General features: G+C 48.9%; 1 protein-coding gene across 1 annotated transcript; it reads right to left on the bottom strand.

Annotated features, from left to right (window-relative positions):
* Positions 1-268: 268 nt before the first annotated feature.
* LOC102056636 (homeobox protein NANOG-like) lies at positions 269-6252 on the bottom strand. Its single transcript, XM_005446044.2, has 4 exons — positions 5990-6252; positions 2525-2799; positions 1111-1200; positions 269-656 (listed from the first exon to the last, which is right to left on the bottom strand). The coding sequence occupies exons 1-4, from the start codon at positions 6168-6170 to the stop codon at positions 294-296; spliced, it is 909 nt and encodes a 302-aa protein (XP_005446101.1). The 5' UTR covers positions 6171-6252; the 3' UTR covers positions 269-293.
* Positions 6253-18781: the final 12529 nt, after the last annotated feature.

The raw sequence follows: 18781 nt of genomic DNA, 5'->3' as shown, positions 1-18781 counted from the left end.
GATCTAGGTAGCTAGATCTTGGGTCTTGCTATAAGGGAAGTCAGTTGCCTGTGCCAATAAAGAAGGGGGTGTGGGTGTGTGCATGTGTAAGGGCATACAAATGAAGGGCTGTATGTACATATACAGGCAAACAGGTGTCTGCATATCTGTGCATACTTGCAGGCGCATATTTGGATGCCAAAACAGGTTCTAGCTACATGATGCCCCTGATTTGGAGAGCACATGCATAACAAAGGGAGAGATGAGAATAAGATTTTATTTCTGGCTGCCCAAGTACCCCGCATCCACAGTACTTAGGAATGATAGAGATGGTGGCCAGCAGAGGCTGGGAAAGGAGCCCCCATGGTGGCCGAGTGGTGAAAGTTACAGCTGTCACCTGTCTTTGTGCCTGGATATTCCACACTGCCGGGACAGCTGTGGTAAAAGTCTACTTTGTGCTGGGCAATGAAGCCCACCGTCTGCTGGATACTGCAGGTACCCCCACCTTTACCAAAGACTCCTCCATCCTTGCTGGTCACGATGGCATAAGCGTTCTGCCCCGCTCCGTAGTGCTGGCGGGGGGGAGGCATGGTTTGGATGTTGCTGGCTGCAGTGATGGGGTAGCCCTGGTGGAATGTGGGGTGCACATCCAGGTAAGTACTTGGCTGGAAGCTGCTCTGAAAGGGAAAGGCAGTGAGTCAGAACACATAGCTTCTCCACTGGTGTCCGCAGGCCTGACACCCACCGGGGCTCTGTCCCTTTCCCTTTCTTGCTGTCTCCTGATCAGCAGCAATGGCATGGGAGGGCAAGAAGAACCATATCCATCTCCGTAGCTCAGGGGTGGATACAGTGGATACACAGTTGTGCGTGTGTCTGTGTATACACACACACACACATACAAGGAAAACAGCTTTTCTCTGGAAGCATTTCAGTGCCATTCAGTCAGCCCATTGCTAGGGTACCTACAGAACACGGAGAGTCATGCCAGGTCCGTGCCTCTGCGCTGAACAGACCAGCAGGCAGGGTATGCTGGCACTTGTACACTAACATTACCCCTGCAGAGGACACGTGTCCCAGGACTTATCTGCCTCAGATAGAAGGGCCGTACTGAGCCGTGTGCTGTGTTCTTACTTGAGTGAGGCACTGAGCCCGTTCAGCCCACAGGTTGTGCTTCTGGCACCTTTTCAGCTTCATCCTCCGGTTCTGGAACCAAGTCTTCACCTGGGTGGGAAAAGGAGAGCAGCGAACATCAGTGAAGGAGAGGAAAAAGCGAATGTTATCGAGCAGGAAGGACCGGGGGAGGGGGACTGACCAGATGGCATAGATACATGGGCAGCAGCAGATAAAGGCCTTTGAGAGCTCCCTGGGGTTGTTGCCAAGGGGAGATGAGATGTGTCTGGCAGCCTCAGCAGGTGGCTAGTGTATCTGCATGGTGGGGGGAGGGGGCAGCATTATGTCTAAGGGACAGTTATAGCTGTGACAAATTGACTCATTTCAATCAAGAAGATGAATGACTGGTGCAAATTAGACCCACCCAGGTCTCTACTAGCTCCCCTGAGCTGCAGGCGAACTTCTAAGACACTGTTTTTGCAGGCTTGTGAGTGGAGAAGGGAGAGGCTTGCTCCTTGTACCCAGCAGTTCCCAAATTCAAAGCTCCTCGCTGGGGTGAATTCCAGAGCCGCTTCCCCCCAGGGCTGTGTCTGCCTGTGAGAGCAGCCTTTGCAGGGATGTGGATTGAAGGAAAGAGCAGATTGCCCCACCAGTCTGGTTCCTGACAGAACCAGTTCAGTGTGTGCGTGCCTATGTGTGCACCTACACCGCATATATAACTTTTTTAGTCCCGGGGTATTGAGGCCATCACGTCCAGCTCCGAGATCCAAATTCCAGGTGGATTTTTGACTTGTTACTGCAAGCACTTGCACTCGCTGTCCAGCCCCCTCTGCTTTAGGAGAAGGCATCGTTTGAGCCATCACCAGTTTACTACAGCCAACCTACCTGGATCAGCAGAGACCCTGAAGGGCTGCAATGTATGAACCTAGCAGTATCCACACGGAGCGGGTGTCAAGCAGCCAGGCGGTGCTGAGCGTGACATTATTAGTTATTGGACAAGATCAGCCCCAGGAAATGTTCGCAGTAGCTTTCAGCACGTTACAGCTCTGAGGTTCAGAGAACTGACGCATGCCAGGGTGCCTGTGAAGTTCACCAATGCATGGAAAAAGCCTGTGAACTGCCATCAAGCCCAGGGTAGAAGCTGTTTGTGGTGAACAACGTATTCATCACTGTGTTTGCAATTCTACTGCAAGTGTTGGCAACAGTACCCTTAAGCGACCCCTCACTGGGGAGGCCCCAATGAGGTGCCACTGGCTCTTCAGTCTCGCAGAAGTGCTTCTGATCTCTGGGCATGAATAGACAGTGGAGCAACTGTTAGCTGGCACCTTTGCCTCTACTTTCTGCTGGGATTTACCTTCCCATCCTGTCATTGCATTATGTGACCATTCAGCCACTGTGTGACAGGAATACCATGGGTCAAAGTCTCTGTGTTCACCTGCTTGTAGGTGAGCCCCAGGGCAGCAGCCAGCTCCCGGATCTGCTGGGGGCTGAGGTACTTCTGGCTCTGGAACCGCTGATGTAAGGTTTGCAGCTGCTCCTTGGAGAAAGCTGTGCGGCTCTTGGCCTTCTTCATCTCCATCATGCCATCTTCTCTGCCCTGTTGAGACTTAGCCATAGGCTGTGGGGATGAAGGTGCCGAATGTGGACTGGAGGCTGAATCTGGTGTGAATTGGCTGAAATTCCCAGAACTGGATGAAGCTGGGGATGCTTCTAGAAATAAAAAGACAATGGGAAAAGATATACAGGACTTAATGCACAGCTGTATGGGTATGAGCATGCTCCTTGCCTGCTGTAGAGCTCCTTGCCTACCAGACCCGGGCTTTCTTGAAGTAAAGGTTTGCGTCACTCTCCTTCCTTTCATGAATCTGTGAACACAGACAAACCCACTGACAGCGAGCAGCTTCCCAGCTCAACCCTCCAGGACACCTACGGCTCCCTTTTGTCAGGTGGAAAAGTCAGGGCAGGGAGGGGAGGATGGTGCACGTAGGCTAACAGTGTTACTATCCTCCTCCAAAAGGCCCCAGTAATATTTTGGTCTCGGCATGGTGTGGAGGCCTGGTCATGACTGCAAGCATAGCTTTGGGTTGGTGGCTGGGCTCCCCAAAACTGCCTGCCCAGAAATCTCAAGGCACTTGATAGACAGTGGCAAAGCAACCTCCAGCCAGGGTGTATTATGGTGGAGCAGGGTGGTTGGTGCTTGCAATGATGGGGCAGCAGATGGAGAGCATCAGTCAGGCCTCGGATATTGGCTCGCTCCTGTTTGCCTGTGGCTCCCACCACAGACTATCCCACTACTGGAAGCAGTGTATAGGTGGAGGGACCTGTTTGGCTGAGGGCTTCTGGTGAGACAAGAATGAAGGAGAGAAATTTGGCATGGAAGTGGGGAGGAAAAGAGGAAAGATAGGTGTGAGTAACGGACAGGTAAGAAGAGCCAGTAATCCTGTACCAGGGGCAGGGGGATAAAATTCAACAGTGCAGAGGAAGTTTGAGCCCCTTCTCATTTGTCCTGGTACATGTCTTAAGGGGTCTCTGTCAAGGACAAAGTTGAGATAAAGATCTAAAGGAAAAACTTCCTAAACAATCTGGGCTTCTAGCCCAAGCAAAAGATGCCAAGATGCAAAGTCATTCAGGTTGCCTGAATAGGAAAATGTAAACACGAGAGATCACCCCAGCACCTTTCCATCAGGTCAGGTGCATGGTTGCTGGGGTCTGTGAGAGGCTGAGACCTTCTCAGGCCAGCCCTGACTGAAGGGCTGTGATGCCAGTCTCCTCCCTTCCCCGTAACTGCAATGATAAATCTGTCCATCCCTCATTCTTCCAGCTACTCCTCTGCAAACCCTTTTGCATGGTCCATTCCCTCTCCTCCTGCTGACATTTCAGGAGAGAAGGTGTGCAGTGAATAGGGCAGTGCCACTTTCAATAAACACCTGACTACTGAGCCCAACCAATAGCTCCCAATCTCCTTCCTAGTCACCCTGAGAGCTGCGACTGAAGCCACTAAGACACTCCTCAACCTCCCAGATGTATGCCCAGTACTGACGCCCTCCTGACAAATGGGCTTTCCATCCAAACTAGCAAACCCTTCCTTCTTCTGTCCTAAGCTGAGAGGCTACCAAGCAATCACTGAAAAGCCTTGAGCTGTTGCTGGGCCTCAGAAAGGTGGCCATGTCTGCGGTATCTTCCTCCTTGTTACCTTCCTGGCAGAGAAGGTAACACATCTGTCTCTCTGGTACCTGCCACTCTAGGGTTGCCTGCTCCTAGAGGCCTGCGCTTGGCTATTCCCTATCCCTAGGAGACGGTAACCACGCAGAGCATGGGCTGTGTAAAGAGGCAGATGTATAGTGGAGCAAGTTTCTGATGCTGGGGAGCAGGGCCGTGAGCATCCCACAAAAGGATACTGCCTACAAGGAGAAAGGGGCTGTCAGCAGAAGAGGTGCAAGGTCCCGAGGTGTTACGTGCATGGGGTTAGGCCGCAGAGCCTGAGAAGACACTGAAAATCTGTGACCTGCATGCACAGGAAGCTAAAATTTTGTGTGGGACCACAGGATGCTTGGCTCCTGCAGGCTGTGCAGTAAAAACCTTACAGGTAGGAAAGGAGCATACTGGGGATGTGGGCTTGGAAAACAGGTAACTTATGTTAGACAGGAACCACAGCAAGAGACTGTAGAACTAAAGGTCCTGTGTGTTCCTGCTCAGGCTGTCATCCCAAACCCCCATGTAACTTCCCACATGCAAAGGCGTTCCCTCTCCCACGAGAAAAGAGCAAAGGGAAGAGGAAGCAAGAAACACAAACAGCAGTGCCACGGACATAAACATGAAAACCTGGGAGACAGACCCACTCCCACAAGCCCTTGACATCTGTGGACTTTTGCTTCCATGACTGGGCTCTGCCTGGAGAGAGAGGCACTGGAGGAGAGTGTTTGAAGAAAGATTTTAAGTTTCTATACCAGGCCCGTTGTGGGCTCGAGTGAGTCCATCTGCCTGCTGCCTCTGTGCAGCGGGCAGCACACCGAGAACCTAAGTCTTTCTCCAAACTAGATGGCAAGTAGCCACCAGTCACCCTGCACCAGCCTGCAGCTTTCTATAGCATCTGACAAGCTTGAAACCAGCACTCCAGAAGCTTGCTCTCCTCCCACCCATTCACCCTGCAAGAGTTACCCTGCTGACCGTGCAATGGGGCTGGGTGAAAACCTGCTCTCACCAACTGTTCTATTGCCACTCACTGGAGTGGGAGAGGAATGGCAGGAAGAGAAAGTGCCACAGCAGTGAGGCCTGGGACTTTTTTGCAGAAAGGCAAAGGCAAGGCAATAAGAGCACCGAAAGGAGAGAGAAATAGAGAGAGGAAAATGGCAAACTAAAAGAAGCAAAAGCTAGCAACGCCGGATTTAGAGGGAGCAGATTTCCCTGCACAGTGATTCAGAGCACACCTTGGCTCAGGTTTAATGAGCACATGAAGGGTGCAAGGAGTTTTTAAGGGGATAAGGGATGCCACATGCAGAATTACCTTCAGGATTTGTATCTCTCCATAGCACACATGACAGTGTTTGACTAAAAGGAGGCTCAGACGCTCCTGCCCTTAGAATGATGAACTTCTGTGAGACCACATTGTCACCACTGCCCTTCAGCCTGGAGCACAGACCTGCCAGCGCCTGGGCTCTTGCAGACTCTGATGAGGTTTAGGAAAGCGGTTCACAGTCACCAAAGAAAAGTAGCACGGAAAGGCAGTGTGACTGTCCAAGGTCACCCAGCCTCCTTGCCTACCCCACTGCGCTTTGTCCGGCTCACAGATTAGGAAACCAAGGCAAAGAGAGAAAAATTTGGTCAAGGCTGTTAAGCAAGTGGCTGACCTGGGACCACAGGTATCCTGGGGATCAGCTCTGGGACAGCTGAAATGCCTTACCTGCCGTCTGCCTCTTCCCTCCTGCCTCCGGAGACTGACTGGCACTGGCAGTTCCTGCTAGCCCAGTCAAAGCGGGGCCGTGTCCTGCCTCCCCCGCCGAATTGTAGTAAAACTCCAGGTACCCCATGCCAGTCCCACTGGGATAAGCCTGGTAGGGGGGCAGAGCCAAGTGTGCACACATGGGGGGCAGATGAAGGGGTGGCTCCCCCACCTTCCAACAGATGCCACCCTCACTTGAGGAGCAGGTCTCACCAGCAAGCTGGGGTAGCCCCGAAGTGTAGATAGGCAGTTACCTTTATAGCTGGCTATACCCTGCCTGGGACTGCAATATTCACCATTGTCCGCTCCTTGCGGCTCTTTGTCATGTTAAAGAGGCTGATGGGTGGGGTGGGGACAGAGCGGGATGGAGGGTGGGAGGGAAAGCCACACATGGTATCAGGGCTAAAATATGTCCCTTCTGAATTCTTCCCATTCTGCAGGTTCCCCGGTCACATCTGAGCAGGGGGCTGATCCCGAGCCACAGGAAACCGCCTCCCGCTTGCTTCTTCGGGCTCTGCTCAAATTGTCTTGTCACAAAATAATCCCGTGAGCACACATGGCCTGTAGAAGACAGCTGTTCACTGCTGGGGGAACTAACCCCAACTGATCTCCACCACACGGGAGTGGACAGGAGGTAGATCTGGTGCTGAGCTGCTCAGTACCATGCTGGCCAAACCCAGGCCCTGGCTCCAAGTCTTGAGCAGTGTTCTGAGACCTTTGCTCTGTGGCTTGTCACATCGACACCCACACACACCTATACACCCTCCCCACCTGGCAGCACTTCGCACACTCTTGGTGCAGATGTCAGAGATGCGTCAAGGGGGAAAAACAGGTAAGGATCAGACCCGGGGGATAGAACCTACCTTTTTTTTTTTTTTTTTTTTTTAACTGAGAAGGAATTTCCTTCACACAGGCATTTGAAGGAGCCAGCTGAAAATGTGTCTGGCCCATCTTCCACATGTTTGTGCCAGAGCAAACTCAGAAACACTGGACAAGTCATATCCAACAACAGGTCTCATTTTGCAGAGCAGACTCAGGAATCTCAGCTGGCTGGTCTACAGAGGGACAATTTGCAGACACATTTTCACTATGGAGGTGGGAAAAGATTCAGTGCAGGTAAGGTCCACAGCTAAAAGATTTGGCCCCCCATGGCCTTTCAAAGGCACATCCTTTCATTTGTGTAGTCTTGGCTGTGGCCTTTGCCGGGCTGTCACAGGCTGGTTGGAGTAATGGAGACGAAGAGTTTCCTTTAAGGCAGGGTTAGCTGATGTTGGGTGACATATGGCCCACCCAAGGGGACAGGGACCTGCAGAGCCATTCATTAGAGGTGAGTGAATGTGCCACAGAATTCAGCCATGGGCCTGCAGGCTGGTCTGCTTGGTGGGCTTACTCCAGTCCCTTCCCCTCAGGAGGTTTTGCCCTGCCTGTGTTTAGGAAGATTTTATTCATTTCATCTCAAAAGACATTGCAAGTCTTTAGCTAATGTCTGTCTTTTACAACGCACAGAGAGAACTCCCAGAGTTAATTCAAATATTTATTGCTAGAACTACCCCTGTCTTGGCACCAGGACATGTGCATGCCTCGTGTCAGAATCTCAGAGCTGAGGGTGCAGATCCAGAGAAGTGGAAAATGATTTAACCTGGCCTGTCCCTGCACCCCTCTGCGCCTCGTTGCTCCACAGGTGCTTGTCACTGCCTTGCTTCCAAGCCTGTGCTAGGAGGGAGGGGAATCTGCTCGCTGCGAGAGTGTTCAGATATCAGCAGGGAGAAGAAACAGACAGGGGGGGTGTGAGCAAGGCCATAGGAAATGGTGTTTAGATAAAAGGATGTACAACACCACTTCTACCAGCACTTCTGCTGCTGGTCTGTGTCCCGTGGCAGGTTAACGGTCCCAGCTTCCCTGTCTGTAGAGCAGGGCCAACTCGGGAGCCTTCTGAGAAACCAAAAGGAACTGCAGGACTGGCCTGTGGGTGAATCTGACAATCAGTGCAGCTGCTCTGGAGCCATCATGGGCAGACCATTCCACTCCCACATCACAACATGATTCTGCTGCCTTGGGACCATCCACTTTCCCATGAGATGCAGAGTGGAGGGAACAACAGGCCTGCCCAAGGTCTCTTTAACTTGATGTTCATTATTGTATTGTCTGTTTTCATGAAACTCTTTTACGTGCCTACAAACCGTAGGGACTGACACCTCTCTGCCCAAGAAATGTGGTTTTAAATATGACATTAACTTGAAAAACTTAAAGCAAAAAAGGCTTTTGAGCACATCTGCCCCAATAGAATCCCAAGAACATCCTGGATATAGCAATTACTCAGCAACAGCCTCCATGTGATGGTTTTAGCTCATGCCTCACTTCTGAATCATTCCAAGTTTCAGAGCTGCAGTGCTACAAGAGCTTGGATCACCATCCCCCATATATGCCCTCAGGCCAGAGTGGATTAAGCAAAGGGAAAGACAACCAATGACATGAGCTGTACTGAGTTTAGGACACCACTGGGCAGCTCCAGTGCCACCAGTCCAGGAGAATGTCATGCCTGGCCTGTTACTATATGCTGGTGTTCAAGTTTTCATGGCCTTAGGTGCAGTTAGAAAATGAAAACAAGGTAGCAGACCTGGAGGATATCAACATATTTTCTAAGACTTTAGTCTGAAGACCTTGCAGGAAACATGGCATAGGGTGCTGGTGTGGGTGACAGCAGGTTATCTGTACTTGTTGAGATTCTCACTGGATGAGCACTTTGCACTTAATCTCCTTGTTTTCAGCTGCTTCTGAAGGTGTCTGGGATCTTTCTTGCAAAGTGCCCAGAGGCCATAATAAACTAGCATAGTCACCTGCACTACAAAGTCCCGCTGGGCTGGGCAGAAGCCAGGGAGGAGGACAGGACATTGCTGCCCCTGGGAGCAGAGCCACCCACCCAACTGGACCAGTGAGTGGGGCAACTCAAGGGGGAGTGACCTCCCCGGAGGCAGGAGGGGGGCTGAGAGGCAGAGGAGCTGAAGAAACCTTAGGGCTTCACCTGTTGTGGTGTGGCTGTGGTTTCAGAGCAGCACCACCTCTTGTGGAGCAGCTTATCTCTCCCATGCAGCAGGAGACACAGCCTGTGGTACAGGCAGCAGCTCCCCAAAACCAGCGCTGCAGGCAGCTGATGGATGTGGCTTGGCATCAGATCGAGCCAGACCCTGGTTGGGTACCGGTACTGTGTTATTCCGGGCTGGGCCCAAATACTCGCTATTATTGCACAATGATCTCCAGGAAAGCCTTCTCGGGCTCATGCTCCTGGCTCAGAGGGCTTTCTAGTATCTTAAATAACCTTTATCTGCTCTTCTGTACCATGAAGCTGAAAGCACACTCCAATAAAAAGAGGGTAAATTCTTCACAGGCATATTAGTAACGTGATCTTTCATCAACAGCTGAGTCCTTTGCTTTGTCTGGGGTGGTTGCAACAATCACAGCAATGAAACAGTAGCCTGTGAATGACCAGGTTTCCTCCATAAAGGCAGTGAGATAGGAAGACTAGCAGAGAAGCTAGGAGGAAAAAGGAAAAGTCCTCATTCTCTGTCCGCATGCCCTCCATGATATGGCTGTAGCTCATGTTGACTTGCCCAAGATAGCCACAAAGCAGTGAACACAGGCGCTACTGACAGGGTAACCCCAATGACATGGAAGGCAGGTGAGGCTGAAAAACCAGCCTTGAAAAGGGTTGGGATTACGGACATCGTTCAGAAGATGCTCAGGCAGAGCTGAAGATGGAGAACGTGCTCATGGAAATGGTTTCTTTAAGTCCTTTCACTGGCACAGTGCATATGGTTTTGACAGCCTGATTTTCCTATAACAATCCCTGCCTAACCATGTTTGGTCGCTGCCCCAGTGTCCTCTGCACCTTTCATAGGTAACCTCAGCAAAATCATCCTTCCAGGCAACAGCTTTTGATTTGTTTGGGGGTTTTTGTTTTGTTTTGTTTGTTTTGGGTTTGTTTCATTCTGGGGGTTTTTTTGCTTCTGTTTTTCACTGGGGTTTTAGGTAATAAATCACCTTTCAGACCCCATCATTTGTCAGTTGCTGCTCTTTTCTCCTAAAAGAGGAATCAGGCAGGGTCAAATGGGAAAGCTCAGATCTGGATAAAGGCACTGAGCAGACCTGACTCTGAGATGTCTGTGTTCTGGCAAAAGTGTCCCATGACAGCTAATATGCGAACAAGGCTTGACGTGTACAGTGAGAGCAAGAACTGAAATTTTGAGTGCAGCATCCTGAACAGACTTCGATGTTCAGTGACAGCCCGAGCCTCTATGGCTCACCCCTTCTTGGTGTAGCTCTGCCCAACAGCTTCTTCAGTGAAGATACAGTTGACGCCAACCGGAGTATGGCTACATCTGCATTCCTGTTTGCTGGCAGAGCTGTGGCAGTTTGGGCTGCAACAGTTTAGAAGTCCTTATTGTTACACTATACCAGGGAAACACCAAATTTATTAGAGGTTTGGCCTCAGCAAACCCCACTGGGGGTGTGTGTGGGGAGTGAGTACCCACCCCCCACCCCCCCACACCCCGAGGGACCTGCACTGCAGGCTCACGGCTGCCAGCAGCAGGCAAGCACCTGGTAACCCTCCAGAGGCTTCCTGGGCCATACAGTCTCCTTCTGTGAGTAGTAATATTGGCCAACAAGCATTTTCTTCTGCCCAAGTTGGCTTTTTGAAAGAGGATGCTTTTCAGTCCTTGAACTTGCTGAATGTGGTTTTGGTTAAGTATTGAAAGATAGTTAATGCAGTTGTTTTAAGGAGAAAGGATTTGACAGTATTGTTTTACCGTATTTCTCCTTTCTTTGAAGCCTTAAACAAATGCCCTGTTTTGTTTAAATATTTGCAGGAGTTTTGTGATTGACATTGATAGTAATGGCTCAGTCTAAAGACATTTTTAGAAGCAAGAAAGTGGAAAAGTAACACAGTTTGAAGACAGGAAGCAAAGTAGCTAAAACATTTTCACATCGCAACATTCCCACTCTGTCCCCCTTTTAATCGTTTAGTTCGGTGTGTTAATTCAATTCTTTCATTGTGTCTTGAACTTGAATTTACTTCTCTTAAAGCACCATATTTTTCTCCAAAGGCTTTTTTTTTTTTTTGTGATTGATCATCTTCTACATTTTCTCTTTGCTTTGTGTGAGACTGTGCTGTTATCTAGCCACATCCATGTATTTGCCTGTTCTCACAATGGGCTTGTCCTCCTTGTAAATACTGTTAATGAGTTTGTACCAGAAAAGGAGGTTTTTTTCCCCCTAATGCATACAGTCTGGGTCTAGCAGTACTGAGGATAGGCAGTGGAAAGGAACATTTAGTCCAAAAAATCATAAACATGCTGCTGCTTTTTGGGTTTTTTAGGTGTGTCATGCAGGGCTGAAAAATTCTGAAAGGGTTAAAATATATTGCCAGTGAGGGGATATAACCAAGTTTCAGCTGGGTGATCCAAAAGAAGAAGGGAAAGGATTCCCTTTCTCTTCTTAGGATATCCTGGGGCTATAGCTAAATAGGGTCAGAGATGGTACTTACTGTACGTAGCAGCCATCCAGAACCACAAAAAAGTAGATTAAGACCTCTCGGGGCTGGAAGATGTAAGTGGAGCTACAGTAACACCTACCGAAAAAGGTCTGGGGGAGGGCCTGGGAAGTCTGCAAACCTTACATAACATCCATCAGTATTTCCTAGCTGCCTTCCATCTTTCCTTCTGTAAATGTAATTTAGGAGTCAGCTGCCCATGCTAAGTGGTTTTGATTCATGAGGGAAGGGAACAGCCTGCAGAGGTCCCTTCTCTTAAATTACTCAGACTGACAACAGCCCAACTGACTTTGCTGTGCAAAATTTGTAAGTGCAATCAGTGAAAAGGGAAAAAGTGAAAATCTCCACACACCCCCCCATACATATATTTAAATCCTCCCCCTCTGACTCCTTCCCTCCCTCCACTTCATTTTTTTTAAAATCTGCCCTGTAGTAAGGGCCAAGAAATGAATGGCCTTAGTTTCCAACAAAGCCGTTTAGGACAAGCTGTTGATCATTATCATGAGATGGCTTTTTCTGCTCATATATCCTTCCTGAAGTCCTTCACACAGCGGGCCCTCTAACAGAAGGTGTAATCTGACCTGATGCCAAAAGGAAAGTGAATTTGGAAAAAAAGAACTTTACCAGCGTTGCCAGTACTCTCACGAGTCTTCTGGGTGTCACCTTTAGGGTTTACTTCCCTGGTTTGCTAAAATAAAACGTGGTCAGAGTAGGCAGAAGAGAAGGCCCTGGACAGTGTCAGCACGTCTACTACTTTTAGCCTCATCCCAACATCTCCTGAAATGTAGTGGATGATTCATTCCTCTGCTCTCACCCATCCTTCACAAAGCTTTTTCAGTCCACCTTCTGTCTCTTGATTTCATGTTTTAAAAGCATCTGTGGTTACTGGCCAAAGCAAATTCTCTGGTTATATGACTATAAGCTTATGATATATATATGTATAAGCTTATTTATATATATATATATATAAACTATAACGCTATGGGCAGTGTATGCAAGTACAGCAAATTCTCATCCAGCCTGCTGCTGCTGTGTTTCCCACTTCCCAAAGTGCCTGTCCGTACCATGTGTGTGCCACCAGCAGGAAGCAGTGTGAGAGTCCAGCATCAGAAATGGAAGGTGCACGTTCCTCCTTTCCTGGTTTTCCTTTCCCTATTCAACACGTGCTTTGTCTTTGAAGAAATAAGTTTGTATATAAAGTAACAGCAAGGCTATGCTCCAGGTCCATCAGGACTAACTCCCCTAGAATAATGGATCTCAGCTGTTGTTAATGTTATCTGTGGTATATTTTCTTCCAAAAATGAAAGGAGATGAGAGATTTTCTAATGCTTGCATTTTTTTAGTACTTCAACCGTTTCCCTTTCTCTTTAACAAAAGCTATGAGGATTTTAAATGGTGGTTATTGCCATGACACCAAGCTGAGGTCTTGAAATCTCAAATCATGTTTAACCATTTTGTGTAATGCAGAGCATTTTAATCAGAATGTGTATAGAGGGAGAACGGTCTCACACTGGAAAACCCACTTAGTCCGATAGAGATGTGGTCCCTGTGTGACACCTCCCCACAACTTGTTCCCAAGTAAATCTTCCAAAGAATTCCTATTTATTCCCAGTTTGCAAAGCTGGTTCTCCACCGCCCCTCTTCCAGCTCAGCTGTCAATACCTGGGAATCCACCCCACTCATCCAGCCCTTTGATGTTAGACTTCTGACCAAGACGTTTGAGGTAGGCTAGGCTCAGGCTGGGCTTTCTATACTCCTTTCATGGTTTTCACTCATCCTGCTTCATGACCAGTGCATCAGCACACAGTCTCACAAAGGAATGGTGAGAGGGTCCTCAATATCTTGTGAACATGTAGTAGCACACAAGTAGAGGATGAGCTGGTAGGGAAAGCCCACAGAACAAGGCAGGAGGAAGAGGAAACTGTGTTGGGACACCTCTGCATGGGGTATAAGAGAGAGAGAGGTGATGGATTTTGGCAGGTGGAAGAAAGGTAGAAGTTTCTCAGTTGCATTAAACGCAGACAAAAGCCGTCTTAAGGAGCTTATAGGCCCTGGAGCATCAAACCTTACAGATTCTTTGACATATCTAAGACTGGGAGAAGAATGCAGTATGCTCCTTTTCCAGTCACCCACTCTGGTATCTGGGATTCCACCAGCCCAAATGTGCCAGGAATTAAGTCTCCCCAGACAGAGATAACATAGCAGAGCTCTGATCAAGGGACTGATATCAAAGGAGCAAATCTCTCAGCCCCAGGGATGAATCATCAGAGCAGTTTATTCCATCCTTTTCTCCTCCTTTCAAGTATCAGGTTCAATTGCAGCAACAGCAGCACAAAAGGCTTCGTCATTCTAGGTGCTGCAAAGACAGGAAAAACACAACCAGGAGGAATGGAATTCACAGGTGATACAAGGCTGGGAGGGTGTTGCAAATACCACAGAGAACAAAGAAGTAATAGAAAAGGAACCTATCTTGCTTGGGCAGGGAGGAAGAAGGAAAGATGGGGGCTAGTCATGCACCTGGGGAGAAAGAATCCCAAAGGTAAGTAATCAAAGGGACATGTCTATAAAACACAGCATGGAAAAAAAAAAGAAAAGAAAAAAAAAGCCGGCAAAAGTGATGCATGTTTGCCAGCTGAGGTATACTAAGCTTAGGCAACATCAATACTATTTTGCAGACAGGCAAGCACTTGACAAAGATCTCTATAATCTCCTTTTCATGGATGGGAATACTGAGGAACCACAGCAGCTCCAGCTATGCCTTGTCTAGGCAGAAACACCAGGTTGTCAATGCAGAAAATTTAGGTCTTAGAGCTAAAGGGTGGTATTATGCACAGTTACGGTGAGATTACACGAAGAAGGTTACATTCTGGTTTGTGTGCCTTGCAAAATGAGGGGGATGATAAGGAGAGGGAGGCCCCAGGGAAGAGCAGCAGGCACAGGAGTGTTATAAAATACAGCTTCTCTCTGCCGAGCAAGTAGCAAACCAGAATTGCAGCATCTCATCCTCTCTGCTTCTCAGCAAGCAACTTGGGATCTAATCTCTGTTTACACATAGCGGGAGATCTGTCTGGGCTGAAGGCATGCCCACTGCCAGGCCCACTCAGGTCGCCCTTCCCACAAAGCAGGTGAGCACAGGTGGAAAGGGCTGAGCTGGCAGACACAATGCCAGAGACGGCCAGGAAACAGTGGGAAAATGCCCTGTGGTAGAAGGAAGGACCAAGCGAGGTTCAGGGGCACAAGAAGGCTTTGAGGTATGAGAGGGAGCCCAGAGCTGGCCAGGTAATGCAACCCTGTCTCCATTCAACTTTCAGTCTACCCTTCCTAAGGCTGAGAGGAGGTGTCAGCCTGGTGAAAGTGGGCAGTGATCACCCCAGAAGTGTACTGGTCCCTAGTTCTGCGTGTGCACAAGTAGGTTCAGAGACAGATATATCAGAGAGCCTGTGAGGAGCAAGAAGAGCCACTATGAGCTGGAAGGAGGAAAGGAGTTCAGTGAAATTCTAGCTACTACCAAGGCCCCGGGACATCATGGAAAGGAGAGGAAGGACCCTGTTGGTGCCAAGAAGCATGCATCACGTTCAGCTTATATTGACTCTGGTGGTGCTTGTGTGGTTGGAGAAAAGGCCATGCTTTTTTCTCCACTGAATGGAAGGAGAGCCTCCACCACCCTCACTGTGCTGTTTCTCCCCTTTCTCTGTGGTAACTGGGCCTCTGATGGAGATAAATCCATAAGACACCATTAACAAGGAGCATGCACTCCTTTCAATCCCAGTAATAGAGGCTTTCACTGGAAAGAGATGATCTCAAGCCTCTGGCCACTGCTGGCAGAGAGCTTGGCACTGCATTGCACTCTTCTGCAAGTCACCACATACATCAGAGGTGAACCACAGGCTCGGCAGCAATTTTGCGGACCCCTTGCCACAGAGACCCCCCCAGGGTGTGGAATGGGGGCTAGGTCGTCACTGGAGCTGGCTGTAAAACCTTGATTTTCTCAGCTGCAGAGATGGGCATGTGTGCATGGCTGTACCATTACAGTGATTCAGCTTTTGCTTACTTTATCTGCAGGAGAAAAGAGCATGCATATCTGCAAGCTGTGATCAAGGCTATCAGAAAGCTTCCTAGAGCTGGCTGGGTGTGTGGACACTTTGCACCTTTTCATTACACTAGGGGAGAAAAAGCATATGATATGTGTGCAACTGAAGTGCTCACGCCCAGAGATCACACATATGTGTGTGGTCATCATGTCTGTGCTCCAAAACCTGCCCAGGAACACCCAGTCTGGAGAGCCTGGAAGCAGGGGACATGTCACCTTTGGCTCCCAGGCCTTCCCAGTCACTCGGCACCTCCTGCAGACCTTTGCACTGGCACCAGGAACAGTACAACCCCCTGGCTTTGTGCCCCTCTCTCACCACCTTGCCCTTCCATGCCAGGTGACGTTTAGGGGATGATGAACCACAAGCCGTGCTGTGGCCGCAGTGTCCTTCATGGTGGGGCGATGCACAGGCAAATGCACCCAGTGTCTGTGCATCCAGTGTGCATTCCTTTAAGGTTTCCCACGAGCTTTAGCTGTTCTCTGTTTCTACTTTTAAAGTGTTACTAATTTGGCCTGGCCCTTCCTTCAGCAGGAGAAAATGTGCTCTCCCAGCTCAGTCCAGTTAACAAAAGTCCCAGTCAAGGAAAAAAAAAAAAAAAGCTCTCTTTTCATGAGCCAAAGCGTTGCTAGAGCTTAATTTCTAGCCAGCCCTAGCGCCTGAGCTTTGGCTGCTCTGCCCTCACAGACACAGCCAGTCAGGAGGTGGACTTTCCATGCCCAAGGAAAAACGTAGCTCGCTCTTTACTTCTGCTTCTTTTTTTTCCTTTTGATTTTCATTTTTTGTTTCTGGCTTCAATTACACTTGGACAAAGAAGTCAGGCTTGCTCACACAGCAAAATTCCCCTAGACAATGTGTTTGGAAACACTGAAACCTTCCACTAATACAGTGCTTTTAACTTTTTGTTGCTGTTGTGACCAAAGCGTTACAACATACACAATTACCTATGAGCTATGCGTGAGCAGTGTGAATATTATTCTTGCATCAGAATGAGAAAAAAGTCACCAGGTAAAGGTGATGCTGTTCCATCACTCCAAAAGTTTTGTCCATGGCATGAAGTAAGGAAGCTGGAAAGCATTTCTTCCATTGGCCTTCCAGTACCTGTCCAAAGTGGCCTTTGCTGACACTGGTCTTGGCCACTTCTGTCTGTCAGGACCTTTTCTTGCATTACTTTATGCAGTTGGGAACAGACCTTTGCCTTGTGTTTACAGAAAGGCTGCTTCTGATGTGCTGCTCTGCTAACTTTAGTCTAGCTGAGCCAGCTGTATTTTGTGTGCCCATCAGTCCTTCCTGGCTGTGGCAATTAAAGGGTCCTGAGCATTTGTCAGTTTGCCCTGAGCCCTTTATGCAGGTAGCTCTGAATGGCAGCTGGCAATAAACCCCAGCAGCTGATGTCCTGTGAAAAGTGTGTGTTTTAATGATGTTTATCTTTGGATTCATGTGAAAAAGTTCATTCATTCTGTAAACAATCGTACATCTTAATTTCTAGTCTGCCCAATGTGAATAAAACCCTGCAGAGGCTGATTTCTTGTATCCTGTGGGGTGGTTGTAATCTAGCCTACATGGATGGTAAAACACACTCTTGAGGGAAAATACAGCTATGTGTGCTTAGCGAAAGTTTTCAAAGGTCACCCACTGAATATGATCACACTCTGCTCCCTTATCAGTGGTGGTTGTTAAAACTTGACAGTGCGGAATTTATCAAATCGAGTACAATTTCTGTGGGAACATGATGCAACTACATGGCTGAAAAACTGCTGTGATGTAGCTGGAGATAGGACCAGGACAGGTCCATTAGGAAGCCCCCACTTAAGAAGAACCACAGCCAAGAAATACCTCATGCCTGTGTGCAGAAACTCTGAAAGATGTGGAAAGACCCAGACAATATTTCTCCTTCTTCCTCCAGCACTGACCGTCAACCCGAGTGCAGCTCTGCACTTTTTTTTGATGATGTCAAGATTTCATTTAGATGGGCACGAGCTTCGTTCACCGACTTCGCTAGGGCCATCACTCTGCTCAGGAAAGCATCCAGGTGCAAGGAGGGGGAAGTCAGCAGGAGAATGAAATGTGAATTCTCGGCTCAAGGCCCCTGCTCTGACCAGGAGATGGCACTGCCAGCTTCTCTGCTCAAGCTGCTGAGCTTTTTGCATAACCACACAGCGTGGCCAGCAGGTCCAGTTCGACCCCCCCTGCACGCCCAGTACCACCCCCTGATAGGACCTAGGTGATCTACCTTGTTCTGTTCGCTAAACTTTCACCTCGGTTCTCCCTTCTTCCAATGAGGTTACTCAGGTTAAAAGCCCAGAGAAGAAAATGCCCACTGGCACAACATTTCGTTGCACCCAAAACACCCAGCCGCTGCTCCCCTGCTCCCCGCGTCAGCCCCCTCCCTCTCCCCGTTTCCCCTGCCTCAGCTCGGACATTCCGGTACGTAGGCACTGCAGACAAGTGCTGTGTCATGTAGGGTTGCTGTGTGCTTTTAAGCAGCAGGCTCAGCGCTGCACTTGCATATCCGATATATTAGCAAGCACGCTGGTGTTTCCCCACCCTTCTCATCAACTGCTGCCAAGCTCTGCTTTATCCACAGGAAAAAGAGGCCCAGAGCACTTCAAGCCTTGTTTCTAGCTGCTGAAATGAGATTAGCCTCCAGTATACCCCTTTCTTCAAAGCTGGCTGCATTTTTTTGTTCATTGCCACCACCTCAGTATGTTTGGCAGCCATCTCTTTGTACCCACTGGGCACTGTTGGATGGGCAAGAAAGAACTGGTTTGGATGGAGCATGATGACAAAAAGACAAAGACTACTGGGTGCCAGCAAGTGCTGAGCTGTGCCTTCTTAGAGGATATGGGCTAGAGTTTATTTACCTCCTCTGCTTCACATGATCCCGTGACCAAAAAACACAGTCTCCTACTGAGACAACTAATAGCTAGCCAACAGTGCCGGTGGCCACTCCACTTTTTTTCAGCTCCCCTCACAGCCACGCTGCTTTCAAGGATTCTCCCATACAAGGTCTTTTCAATCACTTCTGCCTTTAGAGACCTGACCGCTCTTCACTGCATACCTCTTCCCTTTCCTCATAACACACAGCTTCCTCCTGTCTCCTGTTTAAACTGCTAG

This window comes from Falco cherrug, chromosome 5 (assembly GCF_023634085.1).
Source record: "Falco cherrug isolate bFalChe1 chromosome 5, bFalChe1.pri, whole genome shotgun sequence".
Classification (NCBI taxonomy): Eukaryota; Metazoa; Chordata; class Aves; order Falconiformes; family Falconidae; genus Falco; species Falco cherrug.
This window is presented reverse-complemented; position numbering and strand designations above follow the sequence as displayed.

Excerpts from the sequence above, each read along its gene's own strand:
- LOC102056636 (XM_005446044.2), bottom strand. The coding sequence starts at position 6,170 with ATGTGTGCACACTTGGCTCTGCCCCCCTACCAGGCTTATCCCAGTGGG. Across the intron at positions 2,800-5,989 it reads AGGGAAGAGGCAGACGGCAG|AAGCATCCCCAGCTTCATCC; the intron begins GTAAGGCATTTC and ends TTTTATTTCTAG. Across the intron at positions 1,201-2,524 it reads TGGGGCTCACCTACAAGCAG|GTGAAGACTTGGTTCCAGAA; the intron begins GTGAACACAGAG and ends TTTCCCACCCAG.